Here is a 27,459-nt window from a genome sequence, read left to right on the forward strand (position 1 = left end):
AGAAAAAAAGGTACTACACCGCTGGCTTTGGGGATGGAGAAAGGGCCACCAGCCGAGATATGCAGGCAGCCTCCAGAAGCTGGAAAAGCCAGGAAATGGATCCTCTCCCAGAGCCTGCAGAGGAAACACAGCCCTGCTGATACTCTGACTTTAGCCCACTGAGACTCATTTTGGAATTCTAACCCCCTGAATTGTAAGATAATGAATTTATGTTGTTTTAAGATGCCAAATTTGTGGTAATTGCAGCCATAGGAAACAGGAAGGGAATAACGTTTTCTGGGGTGAAGAGGTGGAAAGGGTTTATGAAGAAGGGGATATTTGAACTGGCTCTTGAAGGATGAGTAGGAGTTCATCAGTTATAGAAGGGGAGGGAAGGGAGCCCAAGCAGAGGCAAAGGAATGCATGCAAAGGGCATGAAAAAGCAGGGCATGTTTGGAGGTTGGCCGCTGGTCTATTGTGGTTGGAGATTAAGTTGTGTGAAGGCTGAAATATAGGGCATGAGGCCAGAGAGAGGGGCTGGGATCTTGACTTAGAACTGGTCCCATGAAAAACAGAGTCCTCAAAGGTTTTAAGAAGGAAAAAGATGATCCAAGGCATGTTTTAGAGAGACTGCTCTGGCATCTTGTGGAAGGTGGTTGGAAGGGGTCAGACAACAGGTAAGGACACAGCGAGTCTGTGGCAGTGGCACAGGTCACCCAGAGTCATGGCAGGGGTCGTGGCCATGGGAAGGTGGGAAGTGATCAAAGACTTGTCTAAACCAGGATTGACAGGACTCAGGGTCTAACTGAGGAGGGTGATGGAGAGGGAGGAATAATACCTTCCAGGTTTTTAGCTTGGGTGTCATTCCCTAGGGCCCAAGAAGAGTGGGCTTGGGGAGGGCAAGGCTGGGGAGGGGAAGAAACCGTGGGTTCTGTCTGGGACTTGGTGAGTGAGGGGCCCATTGTACACCTAGGAAGAGTTATCCACACGCAGTTGGCAATCAGATCTCTAAACTCTACTCTTGTGGGTTGAGACTGAAGTCATCTGCATTCCTTCTGCACCCTGGCAGGGCTGAGGAGGAGGGCGCCTAGGTGGGGGCTCAATGGTGTGCTAGTAAATGTTTAGCAGCCAGCTCTCTGAGGGAATAAAAAAGGCCTTGATAGGCAGCATTTGCTGATTCCTGCCTTATAAATACTCCCATCATATTTATTTCAAGGTACTAACTCTACCTTACTGAACATGGAGGTGGGAAGAGATGCACAGTAGCTTGTCATTATATAGTGTTTCCTCTACACAGATAGGCTGTAACTAAATCATCTCAAGAGCTGAGATCGTAGTAAAATGTAGCAAAACGTAGCAAAACAATCAGAGTATTGTTATTTGGGGAATTTATTTTCTTTGTAATTTAATTTTTAATGATGTCTGTGTTTAACGACCAGCCCACAAACTTGTTGACAATTTTACAGTCAGTTCTTGTGAGCTGTTATGAGCAGGCTCCTGCCCACACACTGCTGGAAAGGGTCCAACAAAGGGCAGGTTGGAAGGGCCTGGAAATGCACCTCCTTCTCAGGCAGGCTGGAGACTCCCCGAGGTTACACAGGTGGGAGGGCAGAGCCGGCTCCAGGACCCCGGAGGCAGCTCTCAGTCCCCCATTCTTCCTGCTGGCCACTTGGTGCCCTGGTCAGCCGTGTAGACCCCGGAGCACAGTGTGGCCCTTGACCCCATGATGATGACTCACAGCACCCTGGAGTGAGTGACTCAGGGAAGAGGCTGCTGGGCGGCCTGGAACAAAGAGAACCGGACAAGATTTATTTCTGCCAGGAGCTAAATGGGAAGCTCAGATACTTTTCTGCTGTTCCCGGTGCCTTTGAACTGCCTCCGATTGAGCAATTGCACATATTTCCAAGAAGCAAAATTTTTTTCAAGTGGACTTATTTTAAAAAAAGAATTGCTGAAGTGAACGAGCTGGAGAGGAAACCTGGGGAAATGTTCTGACTTACTTCCTGTCATAGTTGGGGGCGGGTGGCGGGTGGATGGAAGTCTGGCCCTGGCTTGACCATTGTTCAGGGGGTGTAGAACCAGGGTCTCAGGCATTTCAGGGTTTATCCTTTTCCTCCATAGTGACATTTAAGGTTTAAGGGGCTCCCCAAATGCCTCTTAGAGGCTATTCTGGTGCCCTGTGTCATCTGTCCTGGCTGCATTTGACAAGATGTCCATCATGCTTTCTGTCAGTCCTTGGTCAGTAGGTAACCTCTGAATTGGCCTTCTCAAAGCACCTTCAGTTCTGGCAAATCTGCTCCTGGGCACAAAGAAATTATTGTGCTATTCACTCCCAGCCCCCTACCCACCCCCTGGGATGCAAGAAACTGAGGCGGTCTAAAGGCAATATCTATCAAGTCATACCAAGTAGCCATGTCCTCCTCTCTTTGGGTTTTGTCTTCAGGATTGTTTGGGAAATGGGACCCAAGACCTCTCTGTCCTCAGATTTAGGGCTCTTTACCCACCTCCCCAGGGAAGCAGACTCCGGCCCCTTCTCGGGGGGCTCACCAGAGTGCACATTCTCCCAGCTTCTCCTCCACTTCTCCTGTCGCTCCCTCGCCCCATAATATTTTAGTAGTCTTGGGTGGGGAGACACTTAGCCTTACTAGGACATTTTTTTCCCCAAATCTCTTTTCTGTACCCTGAGCGCTTTCTGTTTCCCTAAGGGCTAGTTCTTGGTGACGTATAAGGAAGAGACACACTCCCTTTGCCTACCTCTTGCTGCTACAATCTTTCCCAAGAGGATGAGTACAGAATGGCCTCACTGTTTGCATGAGGAGAAGGGAAAGACAGAGGGGGTAGGGGTGTTACTGTTTTAAATATGCCATCTTTCTCTCTTCTCCTTATCCCCTAACTCCCTCTTCCCCACTGAGCACCATACCAACTCCTGGACTCTTCCTCTGGGAGCTGGCCTGGCCTGTCTTCCTGCATGTGGCCCTGGCACTTGTCTGGGAAGATGCTGTCTCACTGCTAGGGCCACAGTGGGTTCTGGGTCAAGGAAGAAGGCATCCCCAGCCAACAGAGCCTATAAGAGATCCTTAGGCCTGGTGAGCATGACCAGAGGGTGCAGACCCCAGTGGCTGGGGGCTAGGGGATGAGTTTGTCAGGCTCAGGGCTACACCCATAGGCCACAGCCCCTGGATCAGAGGGAGTGTGTTGAGGGTGAGAAGTCATTAGGGAAGTTCCCTCTGTTCTCTCATCCTCCCCTCCTTCCTTCTGCCCTTCTACACCCCTCCCTTGCTCCACCAGGGCTGCCCACAGCCCAGCACAGACCTGGGACTGACCACAGTACTGTATCCTCTTTTCCTAAACCCACCGGCTGTCCAACAGCAGAGCGAATGTCGGTATTGCCTGATGCATGGCCCCTGATGAGCTAAATTCCAATCATATCTGACAGTCTTTTATCTCTTCGTCAGTGCAGAGGAGAAGCCCTAGCCAGGCGTGGACTGTGTCTCCTTTACTTGCAAGAGGCAAAGCCAGGAACTCTGCCACCCAGGATGAGCACAGACTATCTGGGCCTGGTTGGGTTTTGATGGTGCTGTGGCTAAGGGAACTCGGGTGCCCTATTCAGACAGTGGGAAAGGAAATGACAGAGTACAAAGTGCTGGTATATTTATTTCCTAATTTAATGCTGACAACAACCCTAAAAGGCAGGTACTATTACCTCCATTTTCCAGGTGAGGAAATTGAGGCTTTCAAGAAAGAGGCGGAGGGAGAATTAAGACCCAGTCTGCCAAGGCCCAAAGCCCTCTCGAGATTAGGAAGCAGGATGAGGCCATCCGAAGTGCACCCCTAGTTGGATTGCCTTGTAGGAGTACAGGACCCAGTTCTGCAGTTGACCAGGCCCAGGGACCCACAGAAGCACCTCTCAGCACTTTGAGCTGACATCTGATGCCTCAAGTCTGCTCAGGACTGCCCTGGGGCACTCTCAGGGAGCAGGAAGCAGGAAGCATCCTCTGAGGCAGGAGGATCTGAAGGGACTGCCCAAGGATTCCTGCTTTCACAGCACAAACCCATTTGCTTATTATTTCATAAAAGTAAGCCTTGGGTCCAGGGATCAGGGATCCTGGGACCTTCTCTGACTGCCCCTCATTCACAGGTGTGGCTTTGGTGAAGTCCTTGCCTCTGCCTGGACCTGTATGATGGGAGCAGAGGGCAGGACTGGTTGATCTCCACTGGCCCACACAGACATCCCCTGAGGCTGCAGAGGGACTGAGAGAGATGTGTGTGCAGTTGCTCCAAACCGTCCCCTCCATCAAATTCTTCATCTAGAGATAGACCAGTGGTATTAATAGCAACACAATCTCTTTCAAATTCTTTGTGCTGCTAAAATGAAAGCAAAAATTCAAAGCTGGAAGAACAAAAAAAACAAAAAACAAAAACTCCCTTCTGAGAATTCTGAGTCACTCCAAAAAGGTCAGTGGCATCTGGGTTAACCCATTGTTTCCCAGGAGGGCTTTGGCTCTTCCATAACCTAAAGATTCATGAGAGAATATAAGAGACACTGGTTGCTAGGCTGTGCTCCTGGGCCACTGTGGTTTCACAGAAGGTTTTGGTCTCTTCTGGGCTGGGTGCAAGGCTCTGGGAGAGGCATCCTTGGGGCCATTGTGAGAGGTCCTTGCTTGTTAAGACTGCCACCCATGAGCTGGCGGCTCGGCCCTTCAAGGAGCTTGGGAGTTAGATGCCTGCTCCGATTTTTGGCACAGCCACTTGTGGGCAATGTGACTTTAGACAAGTCTTCAGGAACTTGTTTCTTCATTTATAAAATCATAATGTTCTTAATAATAGTACTCCCGTTGCCCACCTCACAGGGTTGCCAAGAGTACTGAAGGGGATTTTTCTCTCTAATGGTCCTTGCTAAATCGTGACTCCTGATGATGCCCCCATGCTTGCTGGGACATAAGCCATCGCCGCTCCCCAGCTGAAGTGTGCAGAATGGAGGTTCTCCTTCAGTTGTGGATGGGCATGCCTCTGCTTAACAGCCACTTGGTCAGAGCAGCCCCTCCTGCCCTCCCTCCTTTGCCCCACAGCCCACAGGGTCCTACAGAGGCTATTCCCAGGGCCAGAGCTTGTACAGTTGACATATAAACATGGGACTTTCTGGGGTGAAAGGTTGGATGGACAAACTCATGGACAGTTGTGTACATGGAGAAGTCAGAAGGCAAGTGGGTAAAAGGATGGACAGACAGATGAATAAATGGGTGGATTTGCCATCCCGCAGTGGGGGGTGGTCACGTAACCTCAAACTATGGGCCCACTCTTTTTCCCTCATAAGACCACTGGCCTGACAACCTGCTGCTTCTTCCCTCTTCCCCCGGAACCATTCTTAGCCGCACTGGGAATGGGCACTCCAGCTCTCTGTGAGGCAGGTGCTTATGCCGGTTCTGCTGCTATAATCTAGCAGAACTCCTGGGGGAGGAGGCAGAGTAGAAAGGGAAAGACGATGGGCCTTGGAATCAGACTACCCTTGGTTATAATCATTGGCCTGCCACTTATTAGCTGTATGATCTTGAGCAAGTTGCTGAACCTCTCTAGTTCTTAGTTCCTTAATATATAAAATGAAAACAATAAAACCCATCTCATGGGTTAAATACCATAGCACTTGAAATATAACTAGCGTAGTGTCTGACACTCAGTGGGCAATCTAGAGATATCTAATGAATGGAACAATAAAAAAAGTATGTTACTTTGCTTTCTTTCATGAACATGTTCCAGGGGCAGATAACGTAGTTAAATATGGTTTAGACATTGTTGGCCTTTTCAGTTACTCAAATCGTAATTTGCACCAGGTACAAAGGTAACTGGACCCAGTGAGGCTGCTTCCCTCCTCTGCACCTCAGTTCTCCTTCCTGTAAATTGGGCCAGGTTAAGTTTAAACACTGGCTGGGGGCAGAATGAGTAGAGTCCAAAGAGCTGATTGGCTAATGACCCACCTACCCCTTTGCTGACCAGACCAGAGAGGCAGCAAGAGAGCCTTGAAAATGGGTTAAAGAAGGAGCGGCTGGAGACCAAACATTACTAAATATTTTTCCCTTTTATGGGTCTGTGCTCTAGATCGCCACTTCCTGGAGATTGTATTCTAAACTTTGCTGTGATGGATGCAAGGTCTGCATGCCCACGAGCTCCAGCAGAACCCAGATGTCACCCTAAGGGAGGGAGGGACTCTGCTTTTACCTTGCTATTTTAAGCAGCAAGTTTATAATAATGGATGGGAGAGAAAGCAAACGGGGCAGGAGCAGCGTGGGAATGGCCTGGGCAGGCACTGCTGCTGGGACTTCCCCTGAGCAGCTTGGGGTTCCAACTTGTCAGGTGTGGGACCTCAGCCAGGCTCCACTCTGCTTTGTCTTGCAGCAGCTGACACCTTTCAGTGCTTCTCTGACTTAAGTCGTTTATGTTTGACTTGCTTTCTGACCCAGGGACTAAATTAAGGTCTTTCTTGAGGAGTAAGAGGTAGAGAAAAGGAAGTGGAGACATTTCTGATGTGTCAGAATATCTCAATTCCAGAATCCCCTGGGATGGGACCATTAAATCTGTGGTTTAGAAGGAGCCCAGGATTTTAGAGACTTCCAGGGTTGGAAAAGACCCCTGGAGTGAGCAGGATCCTGTGACCCTTGCCCCAGCCTTTGCTGAAACTCTCCCTGGAATGAAGAGCTCACTGCCTTGAAGAGCAGTCCATTGCATCTTCAGATGGTTCGAACCACTAGAAAGTTTTCCTTTGCTGTGATATAACCTTTCAGTAATTGTTCATGGACCTGTGCTTTGGAAACAATAGAACTGCACGAATGGCTTTTCAGTATCTGAGAAGAGATTTTATTTCTCTCTGGACTTTCTCTTCTCCAGGCTAAACATCACTAGTTCTTTAAACATGCTTTTTGTTTCCCTTCATCTTGCTTCCCTGTTTTTGAACATAGCCTATTTGTCTGAATCATTTATAGCATACAGAGCACAATATACCTCATGCAGATTAAGACATAAAGAGAAAGTGGAACTGTTACCTCCCATGTTTTGGAAATTATACTTCTATTAAGATAGTTAGGATCTGCACACACATTACATATCATGTTAAGTGGTCTCTTAGGAGGTGCAGCAAACTTCTGTGATAGGATTAAGGCTTGTGGATACTCTTGCTACCTTGCTACCAGTACCACTGGTATCACTGCTGCTGAAGTCCAAGTAAAGATAATAGAAATTAACCACAGAGCTCACCTTTGGGCAAATACAGAGCTCAATTTATTCATAGAGTGACCATTTGGAATGGGAGACAGCATGACCTGGCCCATTGCTGTCATTCCTGACTGCCTGATTCAGTGGTCCAATATGGCTTCTCCCTTCCTATCTCACCGGCTCCCACCGCCCTGCGCGCCACCTCCTGCCCCCCACCCCCGCACCGCTGCAAGCCTGCAGCTAGTCTGTTCAGAGAAATTCCGTTCAGCATTTCAGTGTTCAAGACTCAGCTCAAACATCATTTCTAAGGTAGAATCTTCACTACAACTATACTCTACCCATCATAATTTCCATAATTAGGAATCTTTTTCTGAGATCCTGCAACTTCTCACTTCCAAATTATTTACCCCATTATGCTGTTTTCCAGCTGCCTCCTGCCACTGGATTCTGTTCTTCTTGAAGGCCAAGGCCACATCTTCGTCATCTTTATGTCACCAGTATCTAGCACAGGGCCTGGTAGAGTGAGTGTACATTGAGTGCTTGTGGTGAATGAATGAATGAATGGATGAATGAATGACTCTGTTCGTGGATGCTCTACTTGAGATGAGATTTCTTGAGCTGTCCAGTAGGGATCATCTTAACTGTTTCAGAGAGAATGGGGCCACCTCTCCACTGCAGAGAATGACAAAAGTCAAGATGATGGTCCCATCAAGCAACACCAGGTCTAGAGTTCTCTAGTTTTTAAATACAAATCAACAAAAAAATTTTGGATAAATCTTCTGGTTACCCGTGAGGAATCAGACCTCTCGCCCGCCTCCAGGAGCTCAGTCAGAGGTGCCCGTGTCAGGTGTGGGTGTCAGTCAGGGCTGTAGCTAATGCCAGCTATGAGCCTGCCCCGTGGCACTCTGGCTCGAGGCCCTTTCTAAGCCCTTCCTGTGGGAAGGAAAGAGTATCTAGTATCATGGGAGGTGGCGGGGCTTTCTGCCTTTTCCTCCTGCAGCCTCCAGCAGTCTGCGCCTTGCATAAGACCCAGGACATGGTAGGTACTCAGTATGAGTGCCCTTTGTCCTCTGTGTGCGTCTCCCAACAGCCCCTCACTGTGGCTGAGGCCAGGGTCTAAGGGTAACCCTGTGTCTGGTGGTTTTCATCTTCCATCCAGAAGAGCAGCTCCTTCAGGGAGGCTCTGAAATTGTAGAAGCAGGCCAGTTGTTGGTTCTGCAGGTCTGTGAAGGTGTCTACACCCCACTAGGAAAGAGGGACCTGAAGGAGTTTAGAGGTGGGAAGAGGCTGGGCAGAGCCCTCTGGACTCTGGCCAAGCTTCCCTGGCTGCAGACCTCCTGCACCCACATGGCCTCTGTGAGCACAGCTCCACGCTAGGCACACTACTTCATTTCCTCCTTGGAACAGTACTGTGTGGGAGGCATTCTTATCTCTGTTCCCCTGACTGGGAAATCAAGGCTCAGAGATGAAGCCAATGTTCAAGTCCACACAGCCACTGAGTGGCAGTGGAGACTCAGACCCAGGAATCCGGCTTCAACGCCTGCGCTCTTTCTACTTTGCTATCCTTTCTCTCCGGATGGAGACCCAACATCCCTGGGCTCCCTTCTAGGAGGAAGCAGAGGAACCAGACCCATTGGAGAGATCATGGTTGTCGGCTTCTTGACTGACAGGAAACATGAAAGAGCAGTTGTGGTCCCAAGTTACAAATTAGTAGGTCCAAGTAAACCCAGCCCCATCCGAATGGACTTAAATGCTGAAATTTGTTTTTGTAACTGGCTGGCTTAGAAAGAGTTCAGCCTGCAGGTAAACTTGGATCAGGGCCCCAGCTCCATTTCTCGGCAAGTCTGTTGGCACTGCCGCGTCCTCTCTGTGTGTCAGTTTTGTCTTCAGCCTGGCCTTCCTCAGGGAAGCAACGTGGCATCAGCAGCACCAGGTTCACATCTGCATCCCCACCACCCAGAGTGAGGGAACGTATCTGGGCCCCCCAACACTGCCACATGCTCATTGGTTTAGGCTTAATCTATAGTCTGTCCCTGAGACAATTACTATGTCAAGATCTGTGAGATTATGCTGATTGGGATCAATCCCAGCCAGGCCTCAAGGCCACTACACCATGGGGGAGGGATAAGCCTGATTTTGCTGGGTGACTACCCCAGGTCGCTGGGGGTGAGCATTGCACCAGGCACATGAGATGCACCCAGGCCAAGTCTCCAGAATCGTAGCTTTGGCAGGGCAGACAGGCCCAACGAGGTCCATCCTCCGCTGAGAGAGCCCTGAACTCAGGGTTAGAAGAGCTGCCAAAGAGTGTGAGGTGAGCCATGGGGCAGCAAGTCAGTAAACGCCAACCCTTCCTCTCCCCCCGCCTGGCCAAAGAAGCCTGTGTAGTGTTGTGGAAGAAGCCTGATCTCAAAATCAAAAAGCTCTGGATTCAAATGCTTCGTTCTTTATATGAATTGGGCAAGGGCCGCCACTCTGAAACTATTTTCTCATCTATAAAATGTGAATAATAACACCTGCATCAGAGGTCACCATGAGGATTAAATTAGGCAGTGTTGGTAGTGCTCTTAGGATAGTGCTGAGCACCCAGTAGGTGCTCAATAAATGGTAGACAAGTGTCCTGATCCCAAAAGAGTGTCCTCCATTAGCGATGGCTTTGAAGAGGCTGAAGCACTTTTCTCCCTTCCAGGATAGCTCTGTTTACTGCAAGGACCAAATTAGATGCAAAATCTCTAAGGCCACCTCTGACTTTATAAACAGAGCTAGTGAACAGGAGGAAACGCAATTCCAAATGCCCTTTATTCCCACCTCTGGTGTTGACGCAAACTCAAGCAGGCTCTCTCCGTGGCTCATGACCCCCGGAAATGGAACCCAGCTTGGGTCAGGGATGGGAGTGGATTTGACTTGTCCTTTTGGCATCTCCTCAGCCTGCGGAGCCCAGGCCTCTTGGAGCATCTCTGGGGCTGACACAGCAGAGGTTCCGGGCACCTGCGGCCACTCCTGCCAGAAGGCTGCCATGCCCCACATTCCCGAGGACGAGGAGCCCCCTGGAGAGCCACAGGCAGCCCAGAGCCCCACCGGCCAAGTAAGTGCCCCCTCCCTGCCTGCAACTAGCCTGGCCAGGGCCGAGCCAAGCTCCCTGGGCTGGGGCCACAGTGCCCAGCCTGGCCAGAGCGTTTGCCGACAGCCTGTGCAGGCTGCAGTGGGTACCTAGGGAGGGTGAGCAGCATCCACACTGAGGAATAAACACACAAAGTTCCTTTGAATTGCCCGAGGCCTCCACATACCCTGAGAATGGAGCCCCCTAGACTGTGTCTGACTGAGGCCTCCTGGGAGGTCAAACCACCGTACCCAGTAGCTCCCTCCTGCAATGGAGGAAGACTTGGAGGAGAACCTTGTCACAGCAATGTCATGAGTACCAGCCAGAGTCCCTTAAAGTGAATCCACTTAAAATACAGATCAAATTTTCATAGTAAATAGTGAAAAAGATTCTCAGCAAAATTATATTATACAAAAGGAAATGAGGACAATAAGTCAATTTAAAGGGTCGCATTGAGATTGTACTATACAAATGAAATTATGAGAGTAAGCTATGTTTAGCTATCTATACTACAAAATGTAGAATATATGTCACTTTTTAGAATGAACAAAAAGTCAAGTGAGTTGATTTTGGTCTGGGCATATTTATTTTTATACCACAAGATGATCTGTTCCCATGATACTTCTTCCTTCACATTTTACTATACAGCGCCTTCATTAGGAGATTCTGGTGATTTAATATGTGAAGTCTTCTTTTATTTTCTCAAGGACCTCTTTCAATTCTTCAATATTCAAATCATTCTCTTGTGAAGAACCTATCTTACCTCATCCTCATAATTTTGTTCTTCATTTGTTAACTAATCCGGCTCCATCTGCTCCCCATTGGCACAAGACCTTGCATGTGAAGTTCTCCAACCTTGTTTTCTTTCTCCTCATGAACTTTGCAGTTGGTTTGCATGGAATTTGTACCATCCTGTTATATCTGACAGTCATGTCTGCTGCCCTCAACCAAAAGAGAGAGAGCAAAGAATGTATGAGTGACAAGTGAGAAGATGCTTAGTGAATATTTTCATGTTATGATGACATTTGTTTTCTCACACATCATAACTCTGAGAACTTAGATAATAAATACTTAGAAAAGAATGGCCTCTTGTATCTCCATATCCCAAGCTCATGGTGTTGCAGAACTTGGCAGCCTTGGGGAGCCCTTGAATTTCTAAATGACAGTGGGCCAAGCCCCCATGTCTTTGGCTGAAGGCAGCCAGCTCAGGGTTTTATTGAGACCCCCTCCCAGGAATGCCTTAGGCCACAGAGGGCGCTGCTCCCCAGTTGCTTTCAGTGACTCCAATTGCTCCCCTGCTCTTCTGCAAAATATTCACATCTGGAGTCAAATGTGACTGCTCCCAGTCCTCAGGTCACTGTTTTTCAAGGTTCTGTCCCCTTAGCATCCCTGCCCCTAGTCCTGGACTCCTTGCCTTGGCTACCTCTGACCACTTCCATTCACTTCAATAACAATGGTAGTGCCCTTAAGCCAGGTTCTGATGCAAAATCTAGCTCCAGAATCCTGGGCAGCTCTCCCAAACAGTTGCCACACTGTGCTTCCCAAGAATACAAGTACTATTAAACAGTCCTGGCTGGCATGGCTCAGTTGGTTGGGCATCATCTTGAAACCGAAATGTTGCAAATTTGATTCTCGGTTACAGCACATACCTAGGTTTCAGGCTTGATTCCCGGTCTAGGCATGGGTGCATGTGAGCCCCAGTCTTGATGTGTACGGTCCCCAGTCTGGGCACCAGTCCCGGTCTGGGCATATATAGGAGGCAACCAATCAATGCTTCTCTCTTGCATCAATGTTTCTCTCCCTTCCTCTCTCTCTAAAAGCAATGAAAAAAATGTTCACAGGTGAGGATTAAAAGAAGTGTTCTTTAATAATAATAATAATAATATAATAATAATAATGGATTGACAATTATGCAACTCCACCCTCCATGAAGAGATCCTTTCACATTGAGTTCAGTTCATCTTGGTTTTCAACTTCTCTAAAAGGAGATACAAAACCAGACAGCACAAAATCCTGATGACCCTTCTGACCATCATGGCCTCAAACTACACATAGTAGGTGCAGCTCCATTGGGTCAGAGGTGAGGGTGAGTTTTTAGGGGTGGCCAAGCAGGGGAATGGCTTCATGAGCCTACCACAGAATTGAGGGGCAGAGAACCCTAGTTGAATAGCTGGAGGTCCAGATTCCTGGTTCCCCACAAGCTCACATTCCCTGTGACCTTGAGCTAGAACCGGACTTCAGTAACATGAGGGAGTGGTACCCCATGGTCTCTAAAGTTCCTTCAAATACCATGATTCTACCTCTGCGCTGTGGGAGGTCAAGAAAATAAGGAGACTCTTTGTGGGTCTAATAGCCTCAGCATTGCCAGAGCCCAGCAGGAGAAGAACCCATGAGGAATTCAGGTGAGTCTAAGACAGGATGCCTAGGTCTTATAAGGAAGGACCATTATTAGCACAGAATTTAAGAATGGAGACCGTGAAATTACACCAAGCTGGGCTCCTCCACATCCTGGACGAGAGAGCTTATGTGAGTCTGTTAAATTTTCTGTGCCTCTGGTTCTTCATCTTTTCCCTGGGGCAACTGTTAGTAGCTGGCTCCTAGACTCTGTTCAGTCAGTCTTTGAGTACCTTCTTGGGCTGAGGGACAACAGAGCTCAGGCTGAAGGCCACATCAGATTCAGTATTCTTGTATTCTCTGCCCTGACAGGCAGATCTGGGGCCTCCCTGAGTTCTCCAGAAGCCCACAGTAACTGTCAACAAAGAGCACCCCTCTCTATTGCACCCATCAGACAGCCCTTGTCAGGCAGTCACAGCCTGAGGGGAAGGTCAGGCCTGTGAGCTCGGCTGGAGCTTCTGGGCAGGCGCTGGAGCCCAAGTCCCTGGGAGCAGCGGAAACCAGGCAGCCAGGGGAGCAGGATTGGCCAGGAGGGCTTGGCTGGAACTCCCGGTGGCGTGTGAATTCCCACTCTGTGAAGCAGGCAAAGAATGGAGCATCCTCTGAGTTTACAGCTCCCCCGGGTCCAGCCCTACTTCTAGTTCCTCATGCCCCAGCCCCCATTTCCCAGGACTGATACGAGCACTAGCTGAGCCCTTCTCACACAAAAGCACTAAAGCAGGAGACCTAGATTCTGTTTTTCTTTCCGCATGCACATACAAATACTCATACACACAGAGACGCTCACACATACACATACATATGAACATAGACACACATACAGACCCCCTCTCTTTCTCTCTCTCTCTCTCTCTCTCTTTCTTTCTCTCTCTCTCACACACACACACACACACACACACACCCTTTAGGTCCCTAATCAGAAGTGGTAATCAAAACTCACAAAGAACTAAAGCTTCCTGACAGTGCGTTCTGTGAAGCTGTGCCCTGAGCAGTGCTTTCTGGGGTGGCCTTTGAAAAGGGAGGGGCACCTCCCTGGAGTCCCCTTGGAAAATGTGTGCTCCCTCAGTCAGGGGAAAATACCCAGATAATCAATTCTCTCTGTTAGGACTGAGATGAAGACAAAATTGATATTGCATGTAAAACACTTGGAACCTGGCGAGGGCTGTGCAGAGTGGGGACCCCTCCCAGCTCACCCAGTGAGAGCCCCCAGCCATGCTTCCTGTGTGACAGACACTGCTCTAAGCACTTTACAAGTAGTAACTTCACAACTCTAGGAAGTGGTATGATATTATACCGTTTACAGATGAGAAACCTATGGTGAGTAAGTATATGCTAATCACTAGAAACCAGACAGAACCTTGAAAGCTTCAATCATTGAATTTGTCCTCTGTGAGCTCATTTCTATTTACCTCATCACACCTTTTGTAAGAACAGCCTCAGTTAAGATCATTAATGAAATATCTTTAAAGAAATTGTCAATAAAGCTTGTGTATGGGTGTATGAGATATCGGAGACATCTATTGGGCACCTGTGATGTGCTCATCCCTCCAAGGTAGATATTATTATCTCTATTTTATAGAAGAAGAAAGGCTGTGTAATTGTCAAAGGCCACATAGTTGTGTCTTGGCTGAGTGGGGACTGAAAACCCAGTTTCTGCTGAGGTGTTCCTGCCAGCTTTGCCTTCTTCCTGGGCCTCACCCTGCTGTAAAGCCAGGGTCCTGGACCCCAGAGCTCCCAGGCAGAGGGGGCAGGTGCTTGATTCTTCGTTCTCTATGAAAGAGAAGCTGGAAAAGGTCAGGAAGACAGTTCTACTAAGATGGCTTCTAGTTGTTCTGGTTGTGAGAGCTGTGACACTGTAGCTGTTTGAGTGCCTAGGACAAAGCAGAAAGCGTTTTAGAGATCTCGGTTGTTCCCATGGTCAGGAATGTATATTACAATTATTTGCCCTTAGTTCCTACTGTGAACAATGGCGTAGCTTGTCATTTTGTTGCCCTGATTCCCCTGTCAGACTGCATGGGAGCTACTTAGGATCCAGGCTTGTGTGTGTCGTGTGTGTTTCCCCAGTTCTCGGCAAAGGCTGTAGCGTGTGGTGGTTGCTTAGGGGAGGACGGATGGGTGGATTGGGTGGATGGATGGATGAGTGATAGGTTGGGTGGATAACTGACTGACTAGATGATTAAATCCCTGGTCTGAAGGGAGGAAGGAATGGGGGGCAGAATGGCGTTAGGAAAGGAGGGAGGCGGAGAGGATAGAAGATGAAGATGGATGAGGGACTGACTGGCTGAGTGATATACTCTCTGTGAAGTAAGGCTAATGGACTGTGTGCACATCAGTACTGCTGAAGTCTGTTGGCATGAGAGCGAAAACAGTGATAAAGAGGGCAGGATAATCAGATTGTTGGTCCCTGACCTCTAGGAATAGAGTGGATGATGACAGGAAAGAGGGCCGGGTGTGGGAGCAGGGGGGGGTAGGGGACTGTGTGGGGGGAGGGGGCATCTACCAGGTGAGCACTGGGGAGCCATCACAGAATGGGAACTGGTCCTCAGTGCTTGGAGGGGAGGAGCCCTTATCCGGCAGACCTCAGCAGAGGCACTTCTCTCTCCCGTGCACTTAGGACTTGCCTCTGGAATAATCATTTTCTCGCAAGTCCCCAGAGAGTCTTTTTATCCTGTCAGAAGAGCAGTGATTCCCCTTTGCGGCCAGGGCCCCTCTCCCCAGAGGTAGCCCCTGCTTGCCCTCCGGGCTGTGAGAGAGGGACCTGGGGATACAGCCAGCTCAGTGTCCACCCTCCACCCCCACCTCACCATCATTATTGTTATTGCTTTAGCTCATCACATCCTTAAAACAAGCCTGGAAAATGAGGATTATTAGCTCCACACAATGTCTGAGAACATGAAACTCAGAGACGTTAAGTAACTTGTCCAGGGTCACCCAGGTGGGATTCCAGTCGAGGCTCCCTGACTCCCGGCCCCACACTGCCTTTTGGTAGGGCCCTTCTCTCTGCCAGGGCCCACGTGCAGGAGCCCAACTCCCCGCTCCCGCCGGCACTGGTGCGGAGGGCTTCCTAGCCCAGGCCTAGTCACGTGACACGGGGGAAAGGAAGATAATATTCCCGTCTATGACACTGGCCTATATTTATCCCTGCACCCAGGCCATTGGAAACGGTTGTGCATTCCTGGGAACTTAAGAGTGAAATAAACATTTAAATGTTTCTATAAGTTTATTTAAGGAGAACAAAATGTGACCTGCTGGCTTATTATACGGTGGGTGAGCTTGGGGGAAGATGGCCCAGGCCCCGAGTGCTTGGCTGACTGCAGGGAAGGGAATGGACCCCGGGGGAGACTGGGCCCCTGGAAGGGTGAGGGGGTGCCCCTGCTATCTTTACTCAGTTGTGTGATCAGCCTTGTGCTGAGAGGGCTGCCTGGAAGACGGGGCTTATGAGGGAGGGTGCAGCTTGGAAGAATAAGAAAGGCGGGTTGGAGACCTGAGCAACTCCAGGAATAGGGAGGAAGACTGAAGACCTGGAGAAGGCAGTGAGGGCGGTGAGGGCGGCTGTGTAGTGGGGAAGCCCACAGACCTAGTGTTTAGTCCTTCCCACTACTTACCACCCGCACATAGGGAGGAAGACTGAAGACCTGGAGAAGGCAGTGAGGGCGGTGAGGGCGGCTGTGTAGTGGGGAAGCCCACAGACCTAGTGTTTAGTCCTTCCCACTACTTACCACCCGCACAGCCCTGCACAGGCTGGTTTTCGTTGGTAAGCCAGGGATTGAAACGGAAAGCAGAGAGAAAAGGAATGTACCAATCACCCACTCCACAGTCAGAGCCTTCACTTTCTCTTCTTTCCTCTTCAGGATTCTCTGAGGTTGGGAGGTATTATCACCCCCAGTCTGTAGGTGGGTTTTCTGAGGTTCATTCACAGAATTGCTGGTAGGAATGGATGAGAAAACGTACGGAAAGTGTCTGGGGCAGGACCCAGCACACGGCATGTCTGAGAGACTGCGCCCCCCCCCACCCCCAACACACATTTGTTCCTTTGCTTCTCGTGTCTGAAACCCGCAAGGGCCTCTGTACTTGGTCTATGAAGCAGATGGTGGGAGAGGGAGTGGAGCCAGGTGGGTGTGGCCTTGGGGTGGGCTTCTCTGGGAGTCATTGATTACTCAAGCTTGCCTGCTTGGATGCCTAGGAAGGTGCTTTCTGGCTCCACCAGAAAGGCTGGGCCCTCTAGTTGACCTCAAATGATTGCTCAGACCCAAAACTCAGAAGGACAATTTCTTCAAAACCCAATTCCAAAGTAATGAATTGAGTCCCAAAGGTAGTACAACAGAATAACATCTGACACCCACTGAACATGTACTAGGTACCAGGTGTCCCCTACCAGCTTTCCATCTGGAGCTGCCAAATTTAATTAATAAAAATATATGTATGTCCATGCAATATCTGGGGCATACTTATACAAAGAAATTACTCGGTGTTTATTTGAAGTTCAAATATCACTGGGCATCCTGTGTTTTAGCTGGCAATCTTATTTCTAATCAACCTGCTTAATTCTTTTAACTACCCTGTGACATAGTTATTTTATAGATGAGGTAACCGAGGCACAGAGAGTCAAGGGAATTTGCTCAAGTTCACACAGCTAGTAAGTGAGAAGCTGTATCATGAATTATTGTGGCTCCCAAGATGCAGGCCCTTGAAGTCCTGGAGCCAGTCAGTACTTTACCTGGGGGATTCTGAGTTTGGACACACTGCCCAGCAAGCTTTCTTTAGATCCTGTCTCTGTTTGGCAGTCAGAGTGGGAGCAGGGTTGGGTATTTACTCAGCATTAACACCTGGCAGAATTCACTCCAGAGAGCTCCTGAGTGTTCCCACACCCTCTTCTGGATTACTGTCACCCCAGAGTGAAACCCAGACCACACAAGACTTAATGTTCCCCACAAAACAGTTTTGAAAAAAAAACTGGAAGTTATACAGAACTTGCTTGACCATTCTGTGAGCTGATTAGGGAAAGAACACTTGATTTTATTACTGTGTATTTTGTACACATTGGAAGGAGGAAGTGAAGTCCAGAACTTCCATCAGGGGATAAAGGATTTCTCCTTGATTGCTTCATGTCCCTTGGCTTTTAAGCAGCTTAAAATCGTGTGGTTACATGCTTGGCACTTGCCACCCATGGTTTGTTTCTGTCTTTTGGTGTGGGTACCTTTGCCCCAACCCTCCTCCAGCTGAGGGTCTGCAGGCCCACGGCTGGCAGCCACCTCAGGAGAGCTTTGCTACAAGTGGCATTTAAAAGAAAGCAGAGAAAATTTTCACCAGAAAACACCTCGCTCAATGCTTTGCAGGCCATTCACCTTACAGGTGTCAACACTGGGGTCACCAGGCCCTGGGTGCTGTCTGGGGTTGGGGGTTGGGTGTGGGTACTTCCACCTCATTTTCCATCCCATTGTGCTAACTGGGAAGCATTGCTGAGGCCTGCCTGGTTTACCTTTGTCTTCCCAGGCCCTATCATAGACCCCAACACATAATATGCATTCAGTAAATGTTTGCAGGATGGACAGAATAAAGCATAATAATGGGAGAATGTTTACAGATCAACCCGTCTTACAACCTAAGACTTTTGGAAATTGTTGTGAGTCAGTCATAAAGAGAAGAATCAAGATAGTCTGCTTAATAAATAATTGGCTGGAGCGTGAGTGAGCTCAGGAGGGAAGGAGGAAGGAAGAGAGAGAGGATTTGGGTGGGGAGGGTGAAGCAAGTGAAGTCAAAGGGGAGAGGACAGGCAAGGATGGGAGGGGAGATTCCTTCCCCTTTTGTGTCCTTTGAGAGGTGAACGTGAAGACCGAAGTTCTCTTTACACTGACTTTTTTGTCTGCTGAACAAGTCTTTAATGCTTTTTTTCTTGGAGCCTGGAGCACATGGTTCATAGCTTCATTAGGTTTCAGGTTAAATTGTTTAACTTCAGAGTCAAACCATGGATGGTTAGAAGGAGCATGCATTTCTCTTTGCCTGCTAGGGATGTTTCTATTTACCAAATCATTCCCCCATTTCTATAGTCTCATGTTTTTATATCTTACATTTTATCGTTGGTTACTTCAAATTGCTTTAAGAAATAGGTAGAGTGTCAATAAAATAAAACAAATTATATTTTTACTACCTAGCAGCCTGAATATATTCAGCTCTTGGAAATGGGTATATAGTTTAACCCCATCACCAGCACCGTGATTTTTTCTTTTTAGAACACAACATGCAGAAATTAATGCTTGGCCCCTCCTGCCCTCTTTACATAGACCTATCCCATCTGTACCAAAGCATGCTGGGAGTTTGTAAAAGCCCCTCTCCAAGGGAGGACACAAACCATATGATATAACAGTATCAAAATGATATTTTAGCTAAAGTACATTTTTTGTTCACTAAAGGAGTCATGTAAGAAAAAAATCTAACTATGACAAACATGAATATAGTCACAGCTCAAACTTTCATGATCAGCATAAACTCCACCCGGGGAAGGAACCTCACACATACTGCAAACAGAGTCAGTGTTTCAGTGGACGCTCCTGTGGTAACCATCACCCATGAGGCCGTATGGGAACAGAGGCTCCATCAAGATGATGTGAGAGTTGCCCTGGCTGGTGTGGCTTGGTGGATTGAGTGCCGGCCTGCAAGCCAAGGGGTCACCGGTTCAGTTCCCAATCAGGGCACATGCCTGGGTTGCGGGTCAGGTCCCCAGCTGGGGGTGTGCAAGAGGCAACCACACATTGCTGTTTCTCTCCCTTTCTCTCTCCCCCTTCCATTCTCCCTAAAACTAAATAAATAAAATCTTTAAAAAAAAAGATGATGTGGGAGTTGTACAAGATGAGTAAGTCCCGGAGACCTAGGTGCCGGAGTTAATGATACTATCTATATTGCATACCTAAAAACTTGCTAAAGGGGGTAGATCTTATAAGTGTTTTTATCATCATTATTATCATAAATAAAAGGCAAGAGGAAACTTTGGGAAGTGATGAATAGGTATACATTATAGATTGTGGTAAGGATTTCATGGGTGTATACTCTCTAAACTCATCAAGTTGTATGCATTAAATATGAACAGATTTTTGTATATCAATCACACCTTAATTAAGTGATTTAAAAAGAAAAAAGATGTCATGGGTGGAGGAGGTGTTAAGCACAGCATTTACCCAAATACAGGACTGTCCCTGAATATCAGGAATGTGGGGGTGCCACCACCTCTTCTCCTGACCTTCATTTTTCCCCAGCCAGGCTGACCGCAGCCTGAGCATTATGCAACATTTTTCTCTGGATTGTCAGTGATTTCCTAGATTGTTGCCATGGATGGCTTAGAGATTCCCTAATCTTAGTGCCTGAAAAATAGACCTTGTTAAGCTCAGGTGAATGCTTGCTTGGGAATGAAGGAGAAACTGGATTATTCTCTGAATAACCCAAATAAACTGCCTTCATCCCCTTATCAAAATGACTCTGAGTGTCATGATGCTGGAATAAATGCTCCAACTTCTGGAAGCGTCCTCTATTCCAAGCCTAACTCCATCGTTTTTGTTTTTGTTTTTGTTTTTGTTCTAAACCAGCAGGGCCCTTTGACCACAGGAATATCTTGCAGTCCACCTACCATTGTCCTGACTGGGGATGCCAGTTCACTGGAGGGAGAAATTGACCAAAACCTGGCCAACAGGTACATCCCAGGTGCCTGATCTTTGTGCTGTGAAGAAAACTATTTCCTAGCATACACACAGATTAGATGGCTATATTTTTATAAATCTTTCCTTCTTTCTTAAATTATTGTATGATGAAAATACAATCAAGCAACTTTTCAAAATGCAAGAGAGAGCTTGGGATTTTTTCCTCCCCCAAATTATTTTTTCTCTTCTGGATTTGGCTCTTCAAACTCTGCTAGCCTTTAAGAAAAGCACAAATCATAGCAGAGGAGTCTCCTATAGTAAGTGTCCAGATATTTGCAAATAGACCAGAAAGATGTGAGTCTTTGACTATAGAATCCTGCCCCTGGTCAAAGTGGGTCCTGTGTGGAGAACGATCTCTTGGGAGGGACATTGGTTCACATGCACGGGATATCACTGCCTTGGCTTTACACAGTGCTGGCCCAGTCACTAATCTAGCTAGAATGACAGTGCCTAAGTACAATTTCCAAAATGTCACAAAGATAATTTTCATACAAATATATAGTGAGAATGTGTCAAAGATACTTTTCATTCATTAATGAGGGACCCATCATCAAGGTAACAGAGCCATTTCAAAGGAGGATATAAGAAATGGATATACATACACAATCAGCGGGGACAAAAAGAATGCTGGACTAAAATTGCCAAGTTAGATATAAACTAGGTTAATGTTCCACAGGGCAATGAAACCATATTTTTATCATTTCTTCTAAGCAGAAATAATCTGCATCTCTACGAGAAAACAATTACTTCTATCTTATGAGCTTTCTATAAGTTAGATGTTCACTCCATCTGGGCCCTAGTAAACGGCAAATAGTCAAAGTTCCATCTCATTAGGGCAGTGGTTTGAGAATTGTAGCATATGTCAGAATCCCCTGGGGAGTGGTACCTATAAGACTATCAGCTGATTTCTCAAAAGAAACTTTGCAGGCAAGAGGGGACTGGCAGGAAATATTCACAGTGATGAAAAGCAAAGACCTACAACCAAGATTACCCTATCCAGCAAAATTATCATTTAGAATGGAAGGGGAGATAAAGTGCTTCCCAGACAAGATAAAGCTGAAGGAGTTCATCATCACCAAGCCATTGTTATATGAAATGTTAAAGAGACTTACTTAAGAAAAAAAAAAAGATCAAAACTATGAACAATAAAGTGAAAACAGTATCACAACTATCAACAATGGAAGTCAGGGAATGGAAACAAAGGCAAACTAAGCAGACAACCAGAGTGGGAACAGAATCATAGGGATGGGGAACATGAGGAGGGGTGTCAGCTGGGAGGGGGAAGGGAGGAGAAGGAGAGAAATGGTGCAGGAATTAAGAAGCATAGTAGGAGGATGCAGAATAGACAGGGGAATGTAGTGAAGAGTTTATATGCATGACCCACGGACATGGACTAAGGGGTGTGGGACTGCTGGAGGGACGGGGGTGCTGGGTGGAGGGGAGAAAGGGAAAAGAAATTGGGACAACCATAACAGCATAATCAATAAAACATACAAAAATAATAATAATAAAAGAATCCCCTGGGGAGGCTGTTCCATCACAGATGGCTGGGCCTCACCCTGCGTTTCTGATCTGGTAGATCTGGGGTGGAGCCTGAGAATTTGCGTTTCTAACAAATTCTCAAACTTAGAAAAGCTTGTAAGACGATGTTCTCATATGACTCTGAAAAAAATAGATAGGCATCTGTTTGCCTATTTCCAAGCTGTGGACAAATTTTCTTAGCAAGATGTCTCTGTTCTTTCAGATCTCACAGTCCCCACCGGAGACTTTCTCACCGACACTTAAAGGTTTCCACGGCTCCGCTGACTTCTGTGGGTAAGGGCTAGACTGGTTTAACTTATTTCTGCAACTAGACATAGGGGTCCAGCCGAAGGTGTGTTTGAGTAGGAAGATTGAGGTCTGGCAGGTGGGCCAGGGCCCTTGCCCTCTCCTCCTCAGGCAGGCCCATCTCTATGAGCCCAACAGAACAGTCCATCAGCCCCCTCAGTGTTTGAACCCAAGAGAGGTATGATGTCTCATCTCAGTTTTGTTTTTTTTTTTTAGTAAAAAGGCAAGACTGGGGCATGAAGAGGAAGACAAGGAAGTCAAAGAGAGACAGGACAGCTGTGTGAGGCTCAATTTCAGGAATCAGGGAGTACAGGCCTCTGCCCCTCAGGTAGGCAAGTGCCTGAATGGAAAGCTGTCCCCATGGTCCCTGAGAGCCTGCTCTGGACCATCGGGCACAGATATGATACAGGTCCCCTGCCTTTGTGTTACTCATAGTCTATGAAGACACTGAGAAGTGAGCAGATATAACCAGGATACTGATTATAAAGCCCTTTGCAGAAGTGTTAAGGAAATGGAGGGAGGAAGGGACCCAGTTCTCTTTGGGGAGGGGGAAGTTCAGAGAGGTATTCCAGAGGAAAGAGTATTTGAGTTACTGGAGCAGATTGGAGAGACAGACAAGAGGGAGGAAAGGCATTGCATTCCAGGTAGAAACAACTTGCTGGGGGGCAGACGCTCTAACAGAGAAAGTGAACGTCCTGCTGTGTGTATCCATGGGGGCTCTCAAATGATAGGAACCCAACTCAAATAGCTTACACCAAATTAATTAATTAGTTAATTAATTAAAAATTAAAAAAATTAAAATGTGGTTTCAGGTAGTGCTGAATCCAGTTGCCCGAGTTGGATCATTAGTAATTGCCCCATCCCATCTCTCAAGTCTCCTCTCTAAAGAGAATTCCTCTTCCCCATTTTCCAACACAGTTCTCAGGATTGCCTCTCATTGACCTCCATGGTCACCCCTGAGCCAATCCCTGTGGCCAGGGGCATTGGACTCATTGACTGGCTGGGGCTGGTACATAGTCCCACTCCTGGCACTTGAGGTGAGGTAGGGGGTTGAGGTTAGCCCCTTCCTGACTAACATAAATGAGAGGGGTTTCACTCAATGCAAATTGGGGAGCTATGAACAGAAGGGGGAATGGAGGCTAGAGAGGCACCAGGGGAGCCATTCACCACTGAGGAGGGGCTGGAAGGGAGTGACCTCAGGAGTACATGGGGTCAGCAAAAGTGGCGGGGCCCAGGTTGGCATTTGGGCATCATTCCATGAGGAGTCCTGATGAGGTGAGGCAGGAGAACAGCATGGTCGGATATGACTCTGAGCAAGGTCACCCTGACTGGCAGTGGAGGATGAGAGGGAGTGGTCAGCCTGGAGGTGGGGACGCCTATGAAGTGGCTGATGTAATTGTGCAGGTAAGAGCTAGTGAGTGAGAACACATGGTCCAGAGGTGGGTCCCCATGGAGCGTAAATGATGATCAGGACTTAATGATATCGGTTGGATGTGGCGGGACTGAGGAGGGGGGAGGAGTGTGGAGTGACTCCCTTGTTTCTGAGCAGCTGGGTGAGAGATGGAGTCATTCACCCAGAGAAGGGGCAGCTTTGAAGAAGAACAGGCATACACAGTGTGAGTGGAGGAAAGAAGGGAGAGAAGGAGGCCATGGAATTGTGGCTTTGGCCCCTGACCTTCTGAGTGCTCCCTTTACCTACACACCTTGAGTCCACTAGCTTGTTGAAAAAATAGAGTCTCCGGGGCTGGCCTTTCCCTAACAGCAGAGTTTAGGACAGTCCTAGGAACTTGGGTGGCTTCATGACCATTTGTGACAGGACCTGCCACAGCCATAGGCTGCAAGCCAGAGGGACCAAACCTGCTGAGGAAGCTCTGTCCCCACACAGCCCTCTTCATAGCCAGCATGGGTCTGAGGTTTGGCTGCCTGAGTCTGCCCTGGGCAGCCTCCCTGTGGAATGGCAGGGACTCTCACTCTGTGCTTACCTTCTGTCTGCAGACCCTGCAGGGCATGTCATTGACCTGGTGAATGACCAGCTGCCAGACATTAGCATCTCAGAGGAAGACAAGAAGAAAAACCTGGCTCTGCTAGAGGAAGCCAAGCTGGTGAGTGAGCGATTCCTGACTCGCCGTGGGAGGAGGTCCAGGAGCAGCCCCGGAGACTCCCCGTCAGGTAGGATGAGCAGGGGGCTGCCCTGAGCCCCTGAGGAGGGCTGGGAGGGTGAGGGCCAGGCCCCAGCTGCACCGGGAACCCTGCTTTCAAGAAGAGGCCTTTGACGTGTGTGCCCCCAGGTTTCTGGGCCCAGAAGGACTGAGCCTTACAGAAAGGATCTTATGAGGAGAGGACATCTTACCCCATTTCAGAAGCTCCAAAATAATGACCAAACTCTAGCCAGAAAACTCTGCTTTTTGCTTTTTGGGTGTGTGTGTGACTATGCTATCTTCCTGTTTCTACAAGAAATGCCAGTTGGTGAACTAATGGGGCCTCCCCCAGCTCTGACTCTTGCATAGAGAGAAATCCTCTGCATGATGCTTGTGTGCAGACTCCCAGGTCACCGGCATGGGCAGAGTCTGTGTGATTCCTCCACCCCACCTTCCCCAGGAGATACTTCCTTGGCAAGAGTCTGGAAGGGCAGGCCCTGGGCCCCCTCCCTGGTTCCAGCTGTGGGCTGTAAGAAGGATCCTAGGAACTGTGGGGGAGGGGGAGGTGGTCTTTGGTGTCTGTATGAAATTTCTGGATTAAAAGGAAGACATTCCTGGGCCCTGAAATCCACCCTGCTACACCTTTGGCTAAAGTCAGTCTTTTTCCTGAGAAAAGAGTTGAGGCAAGCTCTAGACAAGTCTGAATTTACTGAGACGGCTAGGGGAGCATTTGAAATCAGGGCCATCCTGTCAAGTCTAGGAGGTGCAGCCTTTGCATCTGTCCCCTCCGAGCAAAGCCAGGTCCTCTGTTTCTACAAGGTGCTTTGAGGCCAGGCCAGGCAGGCTGAGGACTGTGACCCTGGTCGTCACCTCTGTAGATGACCCTGGTCGTCACCTCTGTAGATGACCCTGGTGCCCCCTCTGCTGGGCTGGTGGTAGGACCCTTTAATGGCAGTCCAGAATCAGCCCCTGATCTCAATGAGGAAGACCCAGTTCCCAGAGGTCAGAAATACCTGCAAAGATGCCTTTGTTAGGCTGAAGTCCTAAAGCTTCACCAATGCTGGCCAATTTACGTTTGTCTCAACAGCTGTTTCCCCAAACCTCAGCCCCGGAGCTTCTCCTACATCCTCAAGGAGCAACTCGCTCTCGGTCCCCACGCTGCCTGGTGAGGTCCAGCCTCCTCGGAATTGCCTGCCCTGGTTTCTCCCTTCTGGTGGCAGCTCGGCCCCTCCCCTGGCCTGACCACGAAGCCTCTCATCTTGCAGGCTCCCCAGGCAGACCCCTGTTTGGGCCCCTCCCCAGGGGCTCCCAGCTGGGCCTGGCTGGCCTGCCTCAGACCAGCAGATAGATGTTACTTTGGGGTTTTGAGCTAATGTGGGGAGACAGATCTAGCCCGGGAGGAGGTAGGCTGGGTGAGCACAGGGCAGGGCTGCCCGAAGGGGGCTGTGGCTTGCACTCTCTGCCTAGAGAGAAGACAGAGAGAGAGGTCGTTTCAGAGCTTCTATTTGGGCCACTCTGGGCTTTTGGCTTCTGTCCTTTCATCAGGCTGTGTTCTGGGCCACAGCCTCAGGCCAGCAGGGGAGGGAGGGTGCCAGGGAGAGCAGCCGGGCAAGCTCAGGCTCAGCCAGGCAGCCTGGGTCCGTATCCCCACTGACTTGTCCTGTGTGACCTTGCTCTCCCTCTGCCTCAGTGTTCTTGTGTGATTTCTGTGATGATTAAATGGGGATTCACCACAGAACCTGGCATGTGAGAGGCATTCAACCCATGGTGGGGTTAGTGGCTCCCAGGCCTGAGGGAGATAAGGGGGAACATTCTGGTGAGGTAGATGTGTTTGCTAAAGGCACAGCTGAGGGTGTGGGGTGCTGGACAGCACTCACCAGTGTCTGGACCATTCCAGGTTTGGATGTACTCAGTGGCCCACAGTCCCCGCTGCTCGGAGCACCAGCACAGGTAACGGGGGCCCCACTCGGGTTTTCTATACCAGCCAGTCTCTCCTCTTACCCCTTACCCTGAGAGGCCCTTTACGACCCACTGAATTGGGGGTGCTGGGTGGAGGAGGCATCCATGCCACTGCTGAGGTCTCCTTGGGGGTATTTCAAGAGGAGATATAATCCCTTCACGTTACTGACTGACTCTTGTTTAATTTCTCCAGCAGAAGTGGGATGAGGCCGGAGTCTCTTCACCTCACCTTGGCGAGCCTGTGAGTTTGAGCACTGCCCAGTTTGGGTGTGGGAGACACAGTGTCCCGGGAGCCTGGGCTGGCTTTGGGCATCCTGTGAGTGGGTGGACATGAGTGGAAGGTCAAGGCTGGGGAAGCAAGAAAGTTCCTCTGCCCTGTGTGACAGGAAGTCTGAGATGGAGAGAGTGAGGAGGCAGGATTCACTGGGGGCGACCTCCAGGGTGAGCTGGCCTGTAGCCCTGCACCCCCAGACACTGATGAGGGGGACCACTGGGCCCAGCAAGAGTCAGGCAAGATTGCTGCTCTAGTGAAAATAGCAGGAAAGCTCCAGCTGCTGGTTGGGATTCTCGCTGGGTGCAGCCAGGAAAACCTCATCTTTTTCTCACACCTGCTCAGAGGAAAGCACTCACGAGGGGATTGAGGGCAGCATACCATACAGCCTCATCTGGAACTGGGCGTGGGTTAGAGTCCTCTGGGAGCGTTGCAGCACACATCTAAAACAGCCACACAAATGCATTCAGACATAGCCCAACTGGCTCCTCACAAAGCAGCGTTCCCGTGGGAAATGAAAGGAGCATGAACTGAGCAGTAAGCTATCACCTTGGCGAGAGCCACCTCATCTGATTATTCTGAACCTCTTTTGGATTAGGGAACTCTCTGAGAAATTGTTAAAAGCTCTGGATACCCATCCCAGAAAAATACAGACACCTCACACATACACATACACACACATGCGTATTTATATTTGGATATGATTTCAGAGGGTTCACAAACTTGATGGGAAATCCGAGTCCCTAAAAGTTAAGGGCTTTGCCAGGCAGAGCCAGGACTAGAATCTGGGGCAACTGAGTCAAGGTCAGAATATGTGACCCCTTCCTAGCTGCCTTCTGTTCCTCTCTCCTCTCCAGCTCCTTCAGAAGTCCTTGGCAGGTATTGACTAGCAGGTCCCTTGTC

General features: G+C 48.8%; 1 protein-coding gene across 2 annotated transcripts in view; it reads left to right on the forward strand.

Annotated features, from left to right (window-relative positions):
* Window positions 1–10,043: 10,043 nt before the first annotated feature.
* IRAG1 (inositol 1,4,5-triphosphate receptor associated 1) overlaps window positions 10,044–27,459 on the forward strand; it is a 70,059-nt gene continuing 52,643 nt past the window's right edge. Inside the window, exons 1-6 of one of the 2 annotated variants that reach the window (XM_090264050.1) lie at window positions 10,044–10,264; window positions 20,251–20,354; window positions 22,106–22,176; window positions 24,184–24,357; window positions 25,414–25,496; window positions 26,485–26,526. In XM_090264050.1, the coding sequence (XP_090120176.1) occupies window positions 10,067–10,264; window positions 20,251–20,354; window positions 22,106–22,176; window positions 24,184–24,357; window positions 25,414–25,496; window positions 26,485–26,526 (672 nt within the window). In that variant the 5' untranslated portion in view covers window positions 10,044–10,066. The remainder of the gene's footprint in view (window positions 10,265–20,250; window positions 20,355–22,105; window positions 22,177–24,183; window positions 24,358–25,413; window positions 25,497–26,484; window positions 26,527–27,459) is intronic. The other variant, XM_090264053.1, reaches the window with a different exon arrangement.

Source organism: Furipterus horrens, unplaced genomic scaffold, assembly GCF_987537825.1.
Source record: "Furipterus horrens unplaced genomic scaffold, mFurHor1.1.pri manual_scaffold_2, whole genome shotgun sequence".
Taxonomy (NCBI): domain Eukaryota; kingdom Metazoa; phylum Chordata; class Mammalia; order Chiroptera; family Furipteridae; genus Furipterus; species Furipterus horrens.